Below are 19,976 nucleotides of genomic sequence, written 5' to 3' on the forward strand. Positions count from 1 at the left end.
GGTTAAACTCACACAGGACAAGCTCTGGGAAGTGGGAGCTCTGCCGACCGCAACCCCTAATCCTATCACACAACTAGAAATAGCCGTGGAGCGTACCCAACACGACCTAGATGCCTCTTCACAGCCTAAGAGCTAACTAGCCCCAAAGACAGAAAATAAAGCCTACCTTGCCTCAGAGAAATTCCCCAAAGGAAAAGGCAGCCCCCCACATATATTGACTGTGAGTTAAGATGAAAGTCACAAACACAGAAATGAAACAGGTTTCAGCAAAGGGAGGCCAGACTTACTAAACAGACTGAGGATAGGAAAGGAATCTTTGCGGTCAGCACAAGAAACTACAAAAGACCATGCAGAGTGTGCAAAAAGACCTCCGCACCGACTCACGGTGCGGAGGTGCCACTCTGCATCCCAGAGCTTCCAGCTAGCTAGGCAAAATCATGATAGCCAACTGGACAAGGAAACAATGAACAAATAATAACTAGCAGGGACTTAGCTTCTGCTGGAGTAGACAGGTCACCAGAAAGATCCAAGAGCGAACTGAGCCAGTACAAGAACATTGACAGCTGGCATGGAGTAACGATCTGAGTGGAGTTAAATAGAACAGCCAGCCAAAGAATAAACTACGTCACCTGTGGAATGAACCTCAGAAGCAGCAGCTCCCCTCACAGCCACCAGAAGGAGTCCATGGACAGAACCCGCCAAAGTACCATTCACGACCACAGGAGGGAGCCCGAAAACAGAATTCAAAACACTCGACACAGCCTAAGAGCTAACTGGAAGCAGCTGCTGACAGCTAAATCCAAGGAGCAGCCATACCACTTGAAACCACAAGAGGGAGCCCAAGAGCAGAACTCACAAAAGTGCCACTTACAACCACCGGAGGGAGCCCAAGAGCAGAATTCACAACACCTTGCTATGCCTATCTTGTAGTGACACACAGCTCAACATTGTAGGAACATTCCGATGCTACTTGAACAAAAGTACAGCTTGAGTAATCAACACGGCAAAAAAAATTGGGCAACATTACTGGAGCATCCGAGAGTGGAGATGAGTGGATCTAATTAGTTTCAAATTTGCCCAGAGGTGCATATTTACTTCAAAATTTAATTTGCAGCAAAGTTATTCATTGAGAATTGAATTTTTTATGCTTTTGGATCTATCCAGTCAGTCCTCCGATCATATTAAAGTAAGATAATAAAAAAACAATACTCAGCTCACTGCTCACCTATCCTTTCACTCACCACTGCTTACTGTCTACTGTAAAGTATTCCGAATCTCTTCTACTGTGTTTACATCTTTGGCTTCAATAATGTAGACTCTTCACCCCAGGCCAGAATTTCCAAGTGACACCAGGTCTCGGACATCCCAGCATATCCTGCTGATGTAGCACACACATTTGTAGGGATGTCTGAAGCATGGATGCACCAGAAAGTCCTAGATCAGGGTGAAGAATCTAGGGGTGTGATGAATAATGACAAAAAGAATATGTGAGGAGCTACTGAGCAGTAAGTGATCAGTGAGGGGTTTCAGACAAGTGAGCAGTAGGGTGATTATTTTTGTTATTTCAACCATTCGTTGTCACTATGAATCAGCAAAATGGTGGTCACTCATCTCTATTCAGTTGGTCTTTGCTCATTCCAAGAGTTTCTGAGCTGTTCAATAAAAGTTGGCAAGTGCAGGAGCACATTCAGGGACAGAAATAGGATGGGAGTGGACTGTAGCCTAAGATGGGGACATACGTAAGCAAAAAAAAAAAAGTCAGAAAACCTTATTTTCAACACAATCTAGAAAAGTTGACAAGTAGAATTAAAGTTATCTGTATATTCTCACTGGGCATGTTATTACAAAAGTTTCCGTGACTGTCACATTCATCTGAGCAGGGACTGTATACATCCATTCCATGCACTTGAATAAGGTTGTTTCTGTACCAGTTGCATATGACTCTGCAAGTCCTAATCAAAAAGGTTGTTTTTGCAACAGTTGCATATAACTCTTCAAGTCCTATTCAAATAAATGGAACAATCTAATGCAGAAATCAATAAATTTGCTACACAAATACACAGACAACTACAATGAATGTGCTAACTACAGTTATGGCTAAAAGTATTGACACCCCTGCAATTCTGTCAGATAATACTCAGTTTCTTCCTGAAAATGATTGCAAACACAAATTTTTACCCCAAAATAGTGTATAGACCTAGTGTAGTAGACAGCCAAAAAAGTGGAATGTAGGCCTGAAAAGCAACTGTTTGTTAACCATAGATAGACCAGGAGTCTGACGGAGATATAACACTCTTCAATATATGGACTGGAGTTTTTTTTTTTTACCCCAAAATACTGTATAGACCTACAGTTGTGGCCAAAAGTATTGACACCCCTGCAATTCTGTCAGAAAATACTCAGTTTCTTCCTGAAAATCATTGCAAACACAAATTCTTTGTTATTATTATCTTTATTTAATTTGTTTGAAATGAAAAACACAAAAAGAATTGTCCTAAAGCCAAATTGGATATAATTCCACACCAAACATAAAAAGGGGGTGGACAAAAATATTGGCACTGTTCGAAAAATCATGTGATGCTTCTTTAATTTGTGTAATTATCAGCACCTGTAACTTAACTGTGGCACCTAACAGGTGTTGGCAATAACTAAATCACACTTGCAGCCAGTTGAGATGGATTAAAGTTGACTCAACCTCTGTCCTGTGTCCTTGTGTGTACCACATTGAGCATGAAGAAAAGAAAGAAGACCAAAAAACTGGTCTGGTATTATCTGACAGAATTGCAGGGGTGTCAATACTTTTGGCCACAACTGTAGTAAATAAACAACATTTGATCTGACAAGTACCAAAAGTTTTGTCTCAGACATGTTTTCTCCTAAGAATTTTATAGTCCTGTCTACAGGAAAGCATTAGATTTAAAAATGTATAACATCTTCAGCTTTTTGGCAGAGGCCTGAAAGTTTTGATACAAGATTGACTGGGAACTGTTCATAATTTCCTCCACCTTGACTACAGCCTCAAATCCAGTTGCTAAAAAATAGCCCCAAAACATATTGCTTTCTCAACCATGCTTCATTCTGGGTATGGTGTTCTTTTGGTAATGCAGATTGTTAGCTTTGCACAAAAAAATACATTTTGGAATTATGCAGAAAAGTTATACCTTCAACCCATCAGACTATAACATGTTTTCCCACATGCTTTTGGAAAATTTCGAGTTAATTTTAACAAATTCTCATGCTCTCTCCTGCTCCCACCTACTAAGGCTACGTTCACATTAGCGTCGCGTCGCTGTTGCGTCGGCAACGCAGCGGCGACGCGCCCCTATGTTTAACATAGGGGACGCGTGCGTCTTTTTGCACGCGTTTTCCAACACGTGCGTTGTTTTAGACGCTAGCGTCGGACGCAAGAAAACGCTACAAGTTGCATTTTTCTTGCGTCCGATTTCGTCAAAAAACGACGCACGCGTCGCAAAACGCGCGCGTTTTTGCGCACGTTTGCGCGCGTTTTTCCGTGCGTCGCGCGTTGCGTCGCCGACGCAGGGCAGCGCAACGCTAGTGTGAACGTAGCCTAACCTTTTCTCTGCTCCTCCTCACTGAATGTGATATCTCTCCAAATTCTTGTCCTCCACACTACATCCCCACAATCACTTCTGCCTCCCATCCATGATCTATCACAAATTTAAGGCAAGCTTTCTAACAACATACCCATTCGCCAAGCCTCTGCTTCTCCAGTCCCTCTAGCAGGAGCTCTATGGAACGCTTGCTCCGTCTGCAACAAACTTTCATTCATCAATGATCTTTTCATTGCTAACAAACTCTCCTTCCTTGACATCACTGAAACCTTGCTCACCCTATCTGACACAGTCTCTCCAGCTACATTTTCTTATGGTGGATTCCATCTGTCTCACATGTACTCCAGAAACAAGCATGGTAGAGGAGTTGGTTTTCACCTATCATATATGTCCTCCGTTACTCTCTCTTCTTTTGAGGTGCACCCTGCCTGCATCTATTCCCCTTCCAGCCTCCAACTGGCTGTCATTTACTGCTCCCCAGAGCCATAACCCCCCTTTTTTGGCCACTTCAATTGGCTACTTCATTTCCTTTCCGCTAACATCACGACTATCATCATAGGTGACTTCAACATCCCCACTGACACTTCCCACTCAGGTGTCTCTAAGCTTCTATCATTCACTTCCTCCTTTGGCCTTGCTCCATAGTCTTCTGCAGCAACTCCCAAAGATGACCACTCACTTGACCTCATCTTCACATGCCTTTTCTTCCCTCTTCTCTCAAGGTGCACAATCCCCACACCAAAAACTTGCATACCCTCGTAGAAATATCAAACACCTTGATCTACACTCACTTTCTGAATCCCTTCTCTCTCTTGCAGACATAGGATCCTTACACATGCAGATTGTGCTGCTGCTTTATATAACACTAAAAAAATTGCAGATCTAGATCTAGGTCAACTCCATCTCACATACCAAAGCTAGTACATTCAACAGGCAATCCTGGCACACCAGCCTGAATAAAGAACTGAGGACTGTTTCCAGGGTTGCAGAGCGGAGATGGAAAATATCCTACCCGAATGACAACTTTATAAAGTTCAAACAGTACTTCACTATTTTTAAGTCCACATTCTGTTAGGAGTTGAGTTCCCGCCACAATACAGGGGAAATCTCAAACCATGTCTGCTGCAGTCTCTCATTCTGCATCAGCCGCAGTGGAGCCTGCTCAGCGGAGACGTCGGTCCCAGCGTCTCGCTCAGTCTGATTCTGTGCAAAGGGTTACTGCTGCCTTTCCAGGCTCTGCCATTGTAGCCTGCACTGATCAGCGGCGAGCAGATGTCACTTCTGAGCATGACCAAAGGAAGACATCTCAGTGGATGTCTGGGGTCACATGCTCAGGTACTGCAGTAGCTCCTATTGGTCCTCTAGGAAAGTCCTGAGGTTGCTCAGTTACTGTAGCAGTTCTCATTGGTCCTCTAGGAAGGTCCTGAACTTGCTGTAGCTATAAAAGGTTCGCATGGCCGCACGGCCATGCGCTAGTATACACTTGTTTACGTGTGTGTTGTGTGAGTGAAAGTCGCTCTTTAATCATCCCCTCCCTTGTGTTTGAATGCTCGCGTAAGGAGGATGATTGTAATCTAGCGCCCAACTTGTTATCAACACTGGTGCACAAACAGTGTCTATTACTGTGACTGCCAGTTTGGCACCGTGTGTCATCAACGCACTTTCCAAACCTAAGTCTGGGTGGTTAGTGGCGTCCACCAGTGCGGCACCGCAGGCACTCTCGTGCTACTTAATTATTATTTCTGTTATGTGCAGTACTGCGGCCCTGTGACGCAACAGGGTTCGCTTCTTTCACACAGGGTGAAGCTAACCCGTGTGTGTATCCTCATTCTACCACCATATAGTCCATCATTGCTTAGCAGCAGGTTCCATCTCTGCACAGTGGACCCTGGGCTGCGAATGCACCATATTCCTTTTCGCTAATCATTTGGTGCGTTCTGCTAGCCCTAACATTATACTAGCGCCAGGGTCTGGCTAAGTAATGATGGATGAACAACGATTGCAGGGGTATATACAGCTGCTGGAGGGCAGGTTGGCGGCTCTCGAGCGTGCAACCTCAGCAGTGGATGTTACAGCAATAGCTGTCAGGCTGCTAGTGTGGCTGTGGCAGCTTTACCCACTACTATCTCTGTTCTGACCTTATCCCACCTCCCGCTGCCAGAGAAATACTCTGGTGACAGTAAATCCTGTAGGGGTTTCGTGAGCCAGTGCGGTATACACCTTGAGCTCCTGGTTGCATGTTTTCCCACAGAGCGGGTAAAGGTGGGATTCATAATTTCTCTGCTGTCAGACAGGGCATTGGAGTGGGCTGCGCCGTTGTGGGAGTGCGACGATCATGTGGTGCAGAGTGCTCCTTGCTTTTTGAGCACTCTGAAACAGGTCTTTTTAGGATCCCAAGTCACTCCAACTGCTGGCATTGACTCAGGGTTCGTCCATGGTCAGCCATTTTGCCGTCCACTTCCGGACATTAGTGTCTGAGCTGGAATGGTCGGATAAAGCCCTTATCCCGGTATCTTGGAGAGGGCTGGCTGACCATGTGAAGGACGCTTTGATTACTAGGAAGATTCGCACCACACTGGAGGAGCTCATAGCTATGTCAACCCGCATCGACCTTCATTTTCACAAGGGAAGGTTGGAGCGAGCCCAGTGTAGGCAGAGGTTTCAGCTGGCTCCCACCTTCGCCAAATCTCAGGAATCTCTGGTCCAGGCATCCGAGTCACATGAGACCATAGAGGCATTGCGTGCGGGATCTAAGTCCCGGTCCGCTTGTGCACTTATGGTCTGTCATGTTTGCCGGCAGTCAGGATATTTTGCCTCCAAGTGTTCTCAGCGGTCGGGGGAACGTCGGCGTCTAGTGGTAGTTGGAGGAGGTGCACTAGACACGGAGACATCTTCCTCTAAATTGTCCTTCAAGGGGACAATTACCATAGGCCCATCCACTCTTATGGTGGAGCTTTGCCTGGACTCCAGGGCAGAAGGCAATTTCATGTCATCTGCTTTCGCCCAGCATCACGCAATACCCCTTGTGATGCTCGCCAAACCTGTGACCGTTCGAGTGGTAAGTGGGTCGACACTACCCTCACAGATTACACATGAGACCATTCCATTCACTCTTTCTATGTCTCCATCAAATCAGAAGATTATCTCCCTATTAGTCATTCCTGAGGGAATTGATGAGATCCTGTTGGGGATACCATGGCTTCGCTATCATTCTGTTATGACCTGGTGGTCAGGACAATAATGGACCTGGTGGTTAAGAGCACACGGAATGACCTGATAGTTACTGATAAAAAAGGACGAGCTCTGGGACGTGGGAACTCTGCTGACCGCAATCCCTAATCCTATCACACACACTAGAAATAGCCGTGGATAGCTCCTAACGCTCCCTATGCAACTCGGCACAGCCTAAGGAACTAGCTAGCCCTGAAGATAGAAAAATAAAGCCTACCTTGCCTCAGAGAAATTCCCCAAAGGAAAAGGCAGCCCCCCACATATAATGACTGTGAGTAAAGATGAAAATACAAACACAGAGATGAAATAGATTTAGCAAAGTAAGGCCCGACTTACTGAACAGACTGAGGATAGGAAAGGTTGCTTTGCGGTCAGCACAAAAACCTACAAAATGACCACGCAGAGGGCGCAAAAAGACCCTCTGCACCGACTCACGGTGCGGAGGCGCTCCCTCTGCGTCCCAGAGCTTCCAGCAAGCAAGACAACAATAAAAATAGCAAGCTGGACAGAAAAATAGCAAACCAAAGAAAATACAAGCAGGAACTTAGCTTCTGCTGGGAAGACAGGTCACAAGAACGATCCAGGAGTGAACTAGACCAATACTGGAACATTGACAGGTGGCATGGAGCAAAGATCTAAGTGGAGTTACATAGAGCAGCCAGCTAACGAATTAACCTCGTCACCTGTGGAAGGAAACTCAGATACACCCACCAGAGGAAGTCCATGGACAGAACCAGCCGAAGTACCATTCATGACCACAGGAGGGAACCCGACAACAGAATTCACAACACATTCTCTTCATATAGAGTGGTCCTCAGGGAAAATTTTAGGGTGGAGTAAATCATGTTAGGGTAGATGTCAGAGGTTGCTTCTACAGAGGTACCCACAGATCTTTCCTCTCTCCCCAAGCACTCTTGGTCCTATGTGGACGTGTTCTCCAAAAGGGCTGTGGAGACCCTTCCGCCTCACCACCCCTATGACTGTCCTATTGACCTCTTACCTGGTGCTGACCCTCCCCGGGGTCGAGTCTATCCGTTATCTCTCCCGGAGATGAAGGCAATGTCCCAGTACATTCAAGAGAATCTAGCAAGAGGATTCATTAGGAAGTTAGTGTCACCTGCAGGGACTGGGTTCTTCTTTGTGCAGAGGAAGAATGGAGAACTACGTCCATGCATAGACTACAGTGGTCTTAACGCCATCATCGTTAAGAATAAATACCCACTACCTCTGATATCTGAGCTTTTTGATAGGCTACGGGGTGCAAGGATATTTATTAAGTTAGATCTGCAGGGTGCTTACAACCTGATTCGCATCTGTGAGAGGGACGAATGGAAGATGGCTTTAAACACCAGGGATGAGCACTATGAATATCTGGTGATGCCCTTCGGGCTCCGTAATGCCCCAGCCATTTTCCAAGACTTTGTGAACGACATCTTCCGGGAGATGCTCACCACCTCGGTCGTAGTCTATATGGATGATATTCTCATCTACTCTCCAGATATTGACTCCCATCGGAGAAATGTTCGCAAAGTTTTTGACCTCTTACGGGCAAACTCCCAATGCGCCAAGTTGGAGAAGTGTATGTTTGAGCAGAAGTCCTTGCCTTTCCTTGGATATATCATCTCTGCCCAGGAATTGGCTATGGATCCTGCCAAGCTACAGGCTGTGATGGACTGGCAGGAACCCCATTCTCTTAAAGCAGTGCAGCACTTTATGGGGTTCATTAATTACTATTGCCAGTTCATTCCACACTTCTCAACTTTAGTAGATCTCTTGGTTGCCCTCACCAAGAAGGGAGCAAATCCCAAGTTGTGGTTGGAGGAGGTCTCCAAGGCTTTTCTCTCGATTAAGTCACACTTTGCTACCACTCCCATCCTACATCGCCCTGATGTAGATAAGCCATTTATTATGGAGGTGGATGCCTCATCCGTCGGTGCTGGAGCAGTCCTCTTCCAAAAGGATGCTCAAGGTCTGAAGTATTCTAGCTTCTTCTGCTCCAAGACCTTTTCACCAGCGGAGAGGAATTATTCCATCGGGGACAGGAAGTTGCTAGCCATGAAGTTGGCTTTCTCAGAGTGGAGACACTGCTTCGAGGGAGCTCGCTTTCCCTTCCAAGTGTTCACAGACCTAAAGAACTTGGTGTACTTATAGACGGCCCAGCGGCTGAATTCTCGCCAGGCTAGATGGTCCCTGTTCTTCTCCCAGATCCATTTTACTTTCTATTTTCTCTCCGGGAAGAAGAACATTCGTGCCGACGCTCTCTCTCGCTCCGTAGTGTCATCTGAGGAGGAGGAGGACGGGCCTCGGTTTATTGTCCCTTCTGAGAGCCTGAGAACTGTGGCTCCAGTTTCGCTAGAGTCTGTGCCCCAGGCAAGACTTTCATTTCATCTAATTTGTGACTGGAGGTTCTCTCTTGGGCTCACTTGTCCAGGGTGGGTGGACATTTTGGGAGCAAGAGGACATCTGAGCTTTTGGCAAGGACGTACTGGTGGCTGCATATCGCCTGTGATGTCGGGTACAATATTTGACACAAATGTATGGGTGATGGTGTGCACTCAAGTCTGGGACACGGAGGTGCTGGTATAACGGACCGTGTGGTCCAAGTCAATCAAATATAGAAAATATACCGCACACTCAATTTTGGTATGATGCAAAAAAGGAAGGTTTTGTGCCAAATTTATTCAAATACAAAGTACAAAAAGTTGCCACACTGAAAATGGAGGAGAGAACCCAACGTTTCGACCCTCCCGGGTCTTATTCATGGGGTTGCTAGGAAAGTAGAAAAACAACAGTATAAACATCTGTCTATAATACAGCAACATTATATACATTGGTAATGAAATCAAAAATAAAAGAAAAATAGAGAATAAAAAAATAACACAAGTAAACAAAACAAAACAAACTATCACCAATAGAATAAATATAAAAAACAAATATAAAAAAACAGGCAGCCAGAAATCGCGAAGGACTGGCAATCGGAAGCGACAGGAATCAGCTTCTGTAGAGATGTTAGGTCAGGTGAGATATAAACAATGAAATTACCTCTGGTTCTCGTTATAATTATACACAACAGTGGCAATGGAAAGTAAGTGATCCCTTCCAGGTATGTCCTGTCATTATGATAAGACCCATATTAGACTACAAGAGTATACATAATATAAGCACAGAAAATCGTGTTGGTATAAGACAAAAGTAAATCTAGAGGACAAAGGTGTGTAGGGCTATGGACAATGTATGATGCTGGTGTTCCCATATAGGTGATCCTGTCAGGAATGAGTCAGGAACCAAAAGGAAGGGTCCCCTATAGTATGTCCCAAAGTGTGGAAGAGTCGTAATAGCAGTAGGGGAACTGCTATCTAGATGCCAAACCCATATAGTGTGTCCATAATCCAGGGAGAAGGGATAGTACAGGAGGGAGAGGGAGGAGTAGGTTCCAGATAGATACCTTTGCATGGGGTCAGATGTAGTCTCTGTGTCCCGGGTATGTGGAGCCTGATAAGGAAGGCCGTCTCACTGTGAAAAAGGCCTGTCCGTTAGGAGGTGAAATAAATAGACTGCAGGGCAGATGGCTTATAGAGTGCTGGCTGTAGGGGATCTCTGTACCTGTTAGAGCTCGTGTCCAGGTATGATGTCGGTGGCGCTCCCGCGCCCTGCTGTGGGAATGTAGTGGGAGCGAGTAGCGGTACTGCTTAAAAATACCGCCGAACCGGAAGTCCCGGACCGGAAGTAGTGCGGTGTTAATCGCGCCTGCGCAGTCAGCGCTGAGAGTTAGTGAGGGCGAACCTGCCCAAAGGAGGGAGTGTGCTCCGAGGCGTGACGTAGCCCGCTCTAGGGATGGGGTGGGAACGAGCCAAGAGGTGGGGACGGGCAGGGGCACAGAGACCAGAAATAGCGCGGTGTGAATCGCGCATGCGCTGATCGCGCTGGGACATAGTGAGGGCAAGCCTGCCCAAATGTGGGAGTATCAAAGCGCTATGGGTGGAAGAAAGTAGCGACTGTATTTAGGGAAAACTGACTAAGTGGTGGGCCATAATAAGTCTGTGAGTAAGTGGACAATGCTAAGTCTGGACAAAATGGAAAAATAGCATGAGGCAAATAAAATTATGCGGTAGAAACTATAAGATGAAAAAAAGGGGGGAAAAAATAAAAAATAAATAATGAATAAAGAATAAAAAATAAAAGATAAAAAATAAAAATAAAAATGAAAATAAAGAATAAAAAATAAAAATTAAGGGACCAAAAAATGAAAAAAAGAAAAAAAGAAAAGAAAAAAAGAAAAGAAAAAAAGGAAAAAAAAAAAAAAAAAGGAAAAAAAGGAAAAAGCAAAATGGAGAACTCACCTATAGGGTAGAAAACTCAACGTGTCTGTAAGAAAAAGAAAAATAGTAGTAATGTTATAGCAGCCAATCAATCTCCCTATTGAGACCTTTTGGAGTTAGGGTCCCAAGTTTGTGAATCCAAAAGGTTTCCCTGAGTTTCAGTTGTTTGACATGGTTACCACCTCTCCTGGGTCTGCGTACCTGTTCAATTACTTGGTATTTGAGTTGGGCCACAGTATGTCTCATTTTAGTGAAGTGTTCGGGGATGGGGAGCCAGGTTTTATTGCAGCGGATGGTCGATTTGTGGCTCGCTATACGGTCCTTTATGTGTTGAGTTGTTTCCCCCACGTATAGAAGGCCGCATGGACATTTTATGACATAAATGACAAAATTAGAATTGCATGTATGGTATCCCCGGATGGGATATGTTTTGCCTGTTCTGGGATGTGTGACACAATCGGATTTAATTACGTTTGAGCAGGAAGCTGTCATAATCCCAATGGCAGGGGATCACAAAAGGACAAGCAAAAAAACAAAACAAGCTCTAGGGTGATGGAAACTGAGCTGACCGCGATCTTGAACCTCAACACACAACTAGCTGTAGCCGGGGAACGTGCCTACGATGATTCTAGACGTCTCGCGCCAGCCGAAGAACTAACTTTCCCTATTAGAAGAAACACAGACCTCTCTTGCCTCCAGAGAAACACCCCACAGAAATAGCAGCCCCCCACATGTAATGACGGTGAAATGAGAGGAAAGCACATACGTAGTTATGAAAACAGATTCAGCAAAATGAGGCCCGCTAAAGCTAGATAGCAGAGGATACAAAAGTGAACTGCGCGGTCAGCGAAAAACCCTACAAAAACCCATCCTGAAATTACTTGAACTCATGTTCCAACTCATGGAACATGAGGAGTAATATCAGCCCACTAGAGCAACCAGCAAAAAGGAATCACATATCTGCAAGCTGGACTAAGACAAAAATTAAGCAAAACGTGGAACAGGAAAATCAAAATCTTAGCTTGTCCTGAAGAATACAGAAGCGGGAAGCAGATGTAACAAGACACACTGATTACATTGATAGCCGGCGAGGAAATGACAAGAAAGCCAGGTTAAATAGGAAACTCCCATATCCTGATAGATTAGGTGGACACCAGAGACCGCAGAGAACACAAGTCACCCAGTACCATCTGTAACCACCAGAGGGAGCCCAAAAACAGAATCCACAACAGTACCCCCCCCTTGAGGAGGGGTCACCGAACCCTCACGAGAACCACCAGGGCGACCAGGATGAGCCCTATGAAATGCACGGACCAAATCAGCAGCATGAACATCAGAGGCAACCACCCAAGAATTATCCTCCTGACCATAACCCTTCCACTTGACCAAATACTGGAGTTTCCGTCTGGAAACACGAGAATCCAAGATCTTCTCCACAACATACTCCAATTCTCCCTCCACCAGCACCGGAGCAGGAGGCTCAAGCGAAGGAACAACAGGTACCTCATACTTCCGCAACAACGACCGATGGAACACATTATGAATAGCAAACGATGCCGGGAGATCCAAACGAAACGACACAGGGTTAAGAATTTCCAAGATCCTATAGGGACCGATGAACCGAGGCTTGAACTTAGGAGAAGAGACCTTCATAGGAACAAAACGAGAAGACAACCACACCAAGTCCCCAATACGAAGTCGAGGACCCACGCGGCGACGGCGATTAGCAAACTGCTGAGCCCTCTCCTGGGACAACTTCAAATTGTCCACCACATGACTCCAAATCTGATGCAACCTATCCACCACCATGTCCACTCCAGGACAATCAGAAGGCTCCACCTGACCAGAGGAAAAACCAGGATGAAACCCCGAATTACAAAAGAAAGGAGAAACCAAGGTAGCAGAACTAGCCCAATTGTTAAGGGCAAATTCGGCAAGCGGCAAAAAGGTAACCCAGTCATCTTGATCAGCAGAAACAAAACACCTTAAATAAGTTTCCAAGGTCTGATTAGTTCGTTCCGTCTGGCCATTCGTCTGAGGATGGAATGCAGACGAAAAGGACAAATCAATGCCCATCTTAGCACAGAACGTCCGCCAAAATCTAGACACAAACTGGGATCCCCTGTCAGAAACGATGTTCTCCGGAATCCCATGCAAACGAACCACGTTCTGAAAAAACAGAGGGACCAACTCAGAGGAGGAAGGCAACTTAGGCAAGGGTACCAGATGAACCATCTTAGAAAAGCGGTCACACACAACCCAGATGACGGACATTTTTTGAGATACAGGGAGATCCGAAATAAAGTCCATGGAAATGTGCATCCAAGGCCTCTTCGGAATAGGCAAAGGTGACAACAATCCACTGGCCCGAGAACAGCAAGGCTTAGCCCGAGCGCAAACTTCACAAGACTGCACAAAAGAACGCACATCCCTCGACAAGGAAGGCCACCAAAAAGACCTGGCCACCAAGTCTCTAGTACCAAATATTCCAGGATGACCTGCCAACGCAGAAGAATGGACCTCGGAGATGACTCTACTGGTCCAATTATCCGGAACAAACAGTCTTTCCGGCGGACAACGATCAGGTTTATCCGCCTGAAGCTCCTGCAAAGCACGTCGCAAGTCTGGGGAGACAGCCGACAAAATCACCCCATCCCTAAGGATACCAGTGGGCTCAGAATTTCCAGGGGAGTCAGGCACAAAACTCCTAGAAAGAGCATCCGCCTTCACATTCTTTGAACCTGGCAGTTATGAAACCACAAAATCGAAACGGGAGAAAAACAGTGACCAACGAGCCTGTCTAGGATTCAGACGCTTGGCAGACTCAAGGTAAATCAGATTTTTGTGATCAGTCAAGACCACCACACGATGTCTAGCACCCTCAAGCCAATGACACCACTCCTCAAATGCCCACTTCATGGCCAAAAGCTCCCGATTACCAACATCATAATTCCGCTCAGTGGGCGAAAACTTTCTAGAAAAGAACGCACATGGCTTCATCACTGAGCAATCGGAGCTTCTCTGTGACAAAACCGCCCCCGCTCCAATCTTGGAAGCATCAACCTCAACCTGAAAAGGAAGCGAAACATCTGGCTGATGCAACACAGGAGCAGAAGAAAACCGGCGCTTAAGTTCCTGAAAGGCCTCCACAGCCGCAGGAGACCAATCAGCAACATCAGCACCCTTCTTAGTCAAATCCGTCAAAGGCTTAACAACACTAGAAAAATTAGTTATGAAACGACGATAAAAATTAGCAAAGCCCAAGAACTTCTGTAGACTCTTAAGAGATGTAGGCTGCGTCCAGTCACAAATAGCCTGAACCTTGACGGGATCCATCTCAATAGTAGAAGGGGAAAAAATATACCCCAAAAAAGAAATCTTCTGGACTCCAAAGAGACACTTTGAACCTTTTACAAACAAAGAATTGGCCCGCAGGACCTGAAACACCTTCCTGACCTGCTGAACATGGGACTCCCAGTCATCTGAAAAAACCAAAACATCATCCAAATACACAATCATAAATTTATCCAGATATTCACGGAAAATATCGTGCATAAAGGACTGGAAGACAGAAGGAGCATTAGAAAGTCCAAAAGGCATCACCAAATACTCAAAATGGCCCTCAGGCGTATTAAATGCGGTTTTCCACTCATCACCCTGCTTTATCCGCACAAGATTATACGCACCCCGAAGATCAATCTTAGTGAACCATTTAGCCCCCTTAATGCGAGCGAACAAATCAGTCAACAATGGCAAAGGATACTGATATTTAACTGTAATCTTATTCAAAAGACGGTAATCTATACAAGGCCTCAAGGAACCATCTTTTTTGGCCACAAAAAAAAAAAACCTGCTCCCAAAGGGGACGAAGATGGACGGATATGTCCCTTTTCCAAGGACTCCTTAACATAATCCCGCATAGCAGTATGCTCTGGCACTGACAGATTGAACAAACGACCTTTAGGAAATTTACTGCCAGGAATCAAATCTATAGCACAATCACAATCCCTGTGAGGAGGAAGCGAATTGAGCTTAGGCTCCTCAAAAACATCCCGATAATCAGACAAAAATACTGGAACCTCAGAAGGAGTAGATGAAGCGATAGAAATCGGAGGTGCATCATCATGAACCCCCTGACATCCCCAGCTTAACACAGACATCGTTTTCCAGTCCAAGACTGGGTTATGAGTTTGTAACCATGGCAGACCAAGCACTAAGACATCATGTAAATTATACAGTACCAGGAAGCGAATCACCTCCTGATGAACGGGAGTCATACGCATGGTCACTTGTGTCCAGTACTGAGGTTTATTCATAGCCAAAGGTGTAGAGTCAATTCCTTTCAAAGGAATAGGGACTTCCAGAGGCTCCAGACTAAACCCACAGCGGTTGGCAAATGACCACTCCATAAGACTCAGGGCAGCGCCTGAATCCACATAGGCATCAACGGAAATGGCTGATAATGAACAAATCAGAGTCACAGACAGAATGAACTTAGACTGTAAAGTACTAATGGCAACAGACTTATCAACTTTTTTTGTGCGTTTAGAGCATGCTGATATAACATGAGCTGAATCACCACAATAAAAACACAACCCATTTTTCCGCCTATAGTTTTGCCTTTCACTTCTGGACTGAATTCTATCACATTGCATTGTCTCAGGTGCCTGTTCAGAAGACACCGCCAAATTGTGCACAGGTTTGCGCTCCCGTAAACGCCGATCAATCTGAATAGCCATAGTCATAGACTCATTCAGACCTGTAGGCGCAGGGAACCCCACCATGACATCTTTAATGGCCTCAGAAAGGCCATCTCTAAATCTTGCAGCCAGGGCGCACTCATTCCACTGAGTAAGCACCGACCATTTCCGAAATTTCTGACAATATATTTCTGCTTCATCTTGCCCCTGAGAGAGAGCCAATAAAGCTTTTTCAGCCTGAATCTCTAGGTTAGGTTCCTCATAGAGCAAACCCAATGCCAGAAAAAACGCATCTACATTGAGCAACGCAGGATCCCCTGGTGCCAATGCAAATGCCCAATTCTGAGGGTCACCCCGCAGGAAAGATATAACAATCTTGACTTGCTGAGCAGGGTCTCCAGAAGAGCGAGATTTCAAAGAAAGAAACAACTTGCAATTGTTCCTAAAATTCAGAAAACTAGATCTATCTCCAGAAAAAACCTCTGGGATAGGAATTCTAGGTTCAGACATAGGAGCATGCACAACAAAATCTTGTATATTTTGAACCTTAGCAGCAAGGTTATTCAGGCTGGAAGCCAAACTCTGGACGTCCATGATAAACAGCTGAGGTCAGAGCCATTCAAGGATTAAGAGGAGGTAAGACGCAGCCAGGCTGCAATTAAGGCTATGCAGCAAACTCTGAGAGGAGAAAGGAAAAAAAAAAAAAAAAAAACTTCCTCAGACTACTTTTCCTCCTACTTCAGCCAATACGATTACCACTTTTTGGCCGGCTATACTGTCATGATCCCGATGGCAGGGGATCACAAAAGGACAAGCAAAAAAACAAAACAAGCTCTAGGGTGATGGAAACTGAGCTGACCGCGATCCTGAACCTCAACACACAACTAGCTGTAGCCGGGGAACGTGCCTACGATGATTCTAGACGTCTCGCGCCAGCCGAAGAACTAACTTTCCCTATTAGAAGAAACACAGACCTCTCTTGCCTCCAGAGAAACACCCCACAGAAATAGCAGCCCCCCACATGTAATGACGGTGAAATGAGAGGAAAGCACATACGTAGTTATGAAAACAGATTCAGCAAAATGAGGCCCGCTAAAGCTAGATAGCAGAGGATACAAAAGTGAACTGCGCGGTCAGCGAAAAACCCTACAAAAAACCATCCTGAAATTACTTGAACTCATGTTCCAACTCATGGAACATGAGGAGTAACATCAGCCCACTAGAGCAACCAGCAAAAAGGAATCACATATCTGCAAGCTGGACTAAGACAAAAATTAAGCAAAACGTGGAACAGGAAAATCAAAAACTTAGCTTGTCCTGAAGAATACAGATAGAATACAGATAGAACAGGTGGACACCAGAGACCTCAGAGAACACAAGTCACCCAGTACCATCTGTAACCACCAGAGGGAGCCCAAAAACAGAATCCACAACAGGAAGCACAGCTAAGACAGGGGAATGTCCCTTGGTGGCGTGGAGCTAATACACTTTGATTTGTGGTGGAGCGTGTGCTACCGATGTCTGCCCGTACTAATTTGTCCCTAATGTTGGGGGCCCTCCTGTTATACATAAGGGGTGGTGCTGAGAAGCTTGCTATTTGAGGGTATGCTTTCGCTAGGAGAGACCAGTGTTTTTTTATCACAGTTTCTATTTTGGGCATAAATGGGTGAAAAGTGTGGACAAAAGGTACTCTGTCCTTGTTCGAGTTTCTCGGGGTCGGTGATTGGGGTTGAAGGACCCTTGATATTTCCTGATCAAGAAGGCGCTGGGGGTAGTCCCTCTCCCTGAATCTTTCAGACATAGTGTCCAGACGTGTGGGTAATACGGCTGGATCCGAGACAATCCTGGCTACCCTAGTAAATTGGGAGCGGGGGAGGCTGTTACGTGTGGCTTTTGGATGGCTGCTGGAATAGTGCAAAAGACTATTACAGTCTGTCGGTTTAGAATACAAATCAGTTGAGAGGTGGCCCTCAATGTCTTTCAGTATTAATGTGTCTAGAAAAGAAATCCTATTGGTGTCGTATTGGATAGTAAACTGTAGTTCAGGGTAGATAGAATTCAGGGTCTGGTGGAATGTCTGCAAAATATCGGCTGGTCCAGTCCAAATGAAGAAAATATCGTCTATATAACGAAGATAGTGTTTTACATACTGTTTGTACCCATCGTCTGTGTAAACAAAAGTTTCTTCGAATGAGTTCATGTATGCATTTGCATAGGCCGGTGCGACGTTAGAACCCATTGCGGTCCCTTGGCGCTGTACATAGTAAGTGTCCTCATAGAGGAAGAAATTTTCATACAGGACTAGTTTTAGTAAATCCATACAGAGACGTATGGAATTAGTGGATCTGTCGGAGTTTTCTAGCAATAGTTTGGACACCGTGATACCCTTCTCATGGGTGATAGACGTATAAAGACTGTTTACGTCCATGGTGACTAACAGGCTATCAGGAGGAACGGTGTCACAATGTTTGATTAGACTGAGGAAATGGCCTGTGTCTAGTACAAAGGATTTGGTAGTCTTGATCAATGGTGTAAGGATTTTCTCTAGAAAAACAGCCAGGGGTGAGAGAATGGAGTCCGTCGATGCCACTATGGGGCGACCGGGGGGGATTAGTAAGGGATTTGTGTATTTTAGGGAGGACATAAAATACTGGGGTTATTGGATGGGGGTTGGAAAGGAACCTAGCCGTTTGTTGGTCTATTGTGCCGTTGTCAAGGTAGATATTGATGATGGACTGGATTTTTTTATGAATCTCTGGGGTGGGGTCTCTAGGAATGGTGTTGTAGGTATTCGTATCAGATAATTGGCGTCTTATCTCATCAGAGTAGAGTGTGTGATCCATAATAACTATCGCCCCACCTTTATCTGCTGGCTTAATGATAATGGATTTATTATTCTGTAGGGAGACAAGGGCCTGTTTTTCAGATGATGATAGGTTTGTGCGTGTGGGAAAAAGACCCAGCTGGTACTGGTGAGATAGGTCTTTAACATCCTTGTCTACAAAGGAAATAAACGTTTCGACGGCATGTGATATCTGTGGTGGGTTGAAGGAACTAGGGTTCCTCAATCCCAGTGATACAAGGGGAATTTCCGCAACAGAGACGTCCCCATTTGGAGACACTCTGTTCTTGGAATTACCCGCCAGAGTGCCAAAGTGAGTCTTCAGTCTCACTAGACGATAGAGTCTTTGTAAATCCCTCTCCAGCTGGAAGCTGTCCCAGATGGGAGTGGGGCAGAATGATAGTCCTTTCTGTAGTACGTTGAGTTCCGCAGGGGAGAGCGTATAACGTGAAATATTAATGACTATATTAGGTGTCTTACCTGCGACCGAGTTGTCATTTTTCCTCTTCGATCTTCTTGTTGGTCGATACGCTGGTATCCTCCCCTGCGGCCTTTCGGTAAAAAACGTGATCTGTTTGAACCGGTTGATGAATCGCTTTCCGCACTGAAGGAGCCTGTTTTGCGTTGGTATGGACGGCGCCAGGAGTTGTTGCCGGCAGTATCGCTCCATCTGTATACCCTATTCTGGGTATAATCGTTGTTGTCACGTTGGAACTTCTGACGTTTCTTGTCCTCTAGAAATTTCTGGTGGTCCGCAAGGATTCTGTCTGTCTTTTCTTTGAGGTTAGTCCAGTCGGTTGAGGCCAAGGTTGATGACAGTTGGGTTTCTATGGCTCGAATGCTGTCTTTTGTCTCTACGATTGCTTTTTGCAGGAATTCAATGGTCAAAATAATAATGTCCATAGAGCACTTGTTTAGTATTCTCTTATACTTATCGCAGAAGTCTGGGTTATCAGAGAAAAGAGTAGGGCGTAGGTTGCACCTAAGACCCCTCGGGATCTTGCCCTGTTTGTGATATTCTGCTAACGTGATGCTGTGTAGATCATAAGAAACTAACTTCCGTCGCTCCTTCTCGTAGTCCCTCGTTCTGAGTTTATGTGAGGGGGTTTTCAGGAACTCACTCGAGTTCGTAACCTGTGATAGGATGCTGGAGCTGGTTGCAGCGTCGTATGCAAAGATGTCGGATGTCATCTGGTGGACCGGTGCTACACCAAGCAGTCAAGACACAAATGTATGGGTGATGGTGTGCACTCGAGTCTGGGACACGGAGGTGCTGGTATAACGGACCGTGTGGTCCAAGTCAATCAAATAT

At 45.4% G+C, this 19,976-nt stretch overlaps 1 protein-coding gene across 1 annotated transcript in view; it reads right to left on the bottom strand.

The window, feature by feature from the left end:
* LOC138637846 (uncharacterized) overlaps positions 1–18,250 on the bottom strand; it is a 28,211-nt gene extending 9,961 nt beyond the window's left edge. Inside the window, exon 1 of the mRNA XM_069726770.1 lies at positions 18,083–18,250. Within this exon, the coding sequence (XP_069582871.1) occupies positions 18,083–18,250 (168 nt within the window). The remainder of the gene's footprint in view (positions 1–18,082) is intronic.
* Between the last annotated feature and the right edge of the window lie 1,726 nt (positions 18,251–19,976).

Source organism: Ranitomeya imitator, chromosome 5, assembly GCF_032444005.1.
Source record: "Ranitomeya imitator isolate aRanImi1 chromosome 5, aRanImi1.pri, whole genome shotgun sequence".
Taxonomy (NCBI): domain Eukaryota; kingdom Metazoa; phylum Chordata; class Amphibia; order Anura; family Dendrobatidae; genus Ranitomeya; species Ranitomeya imitator.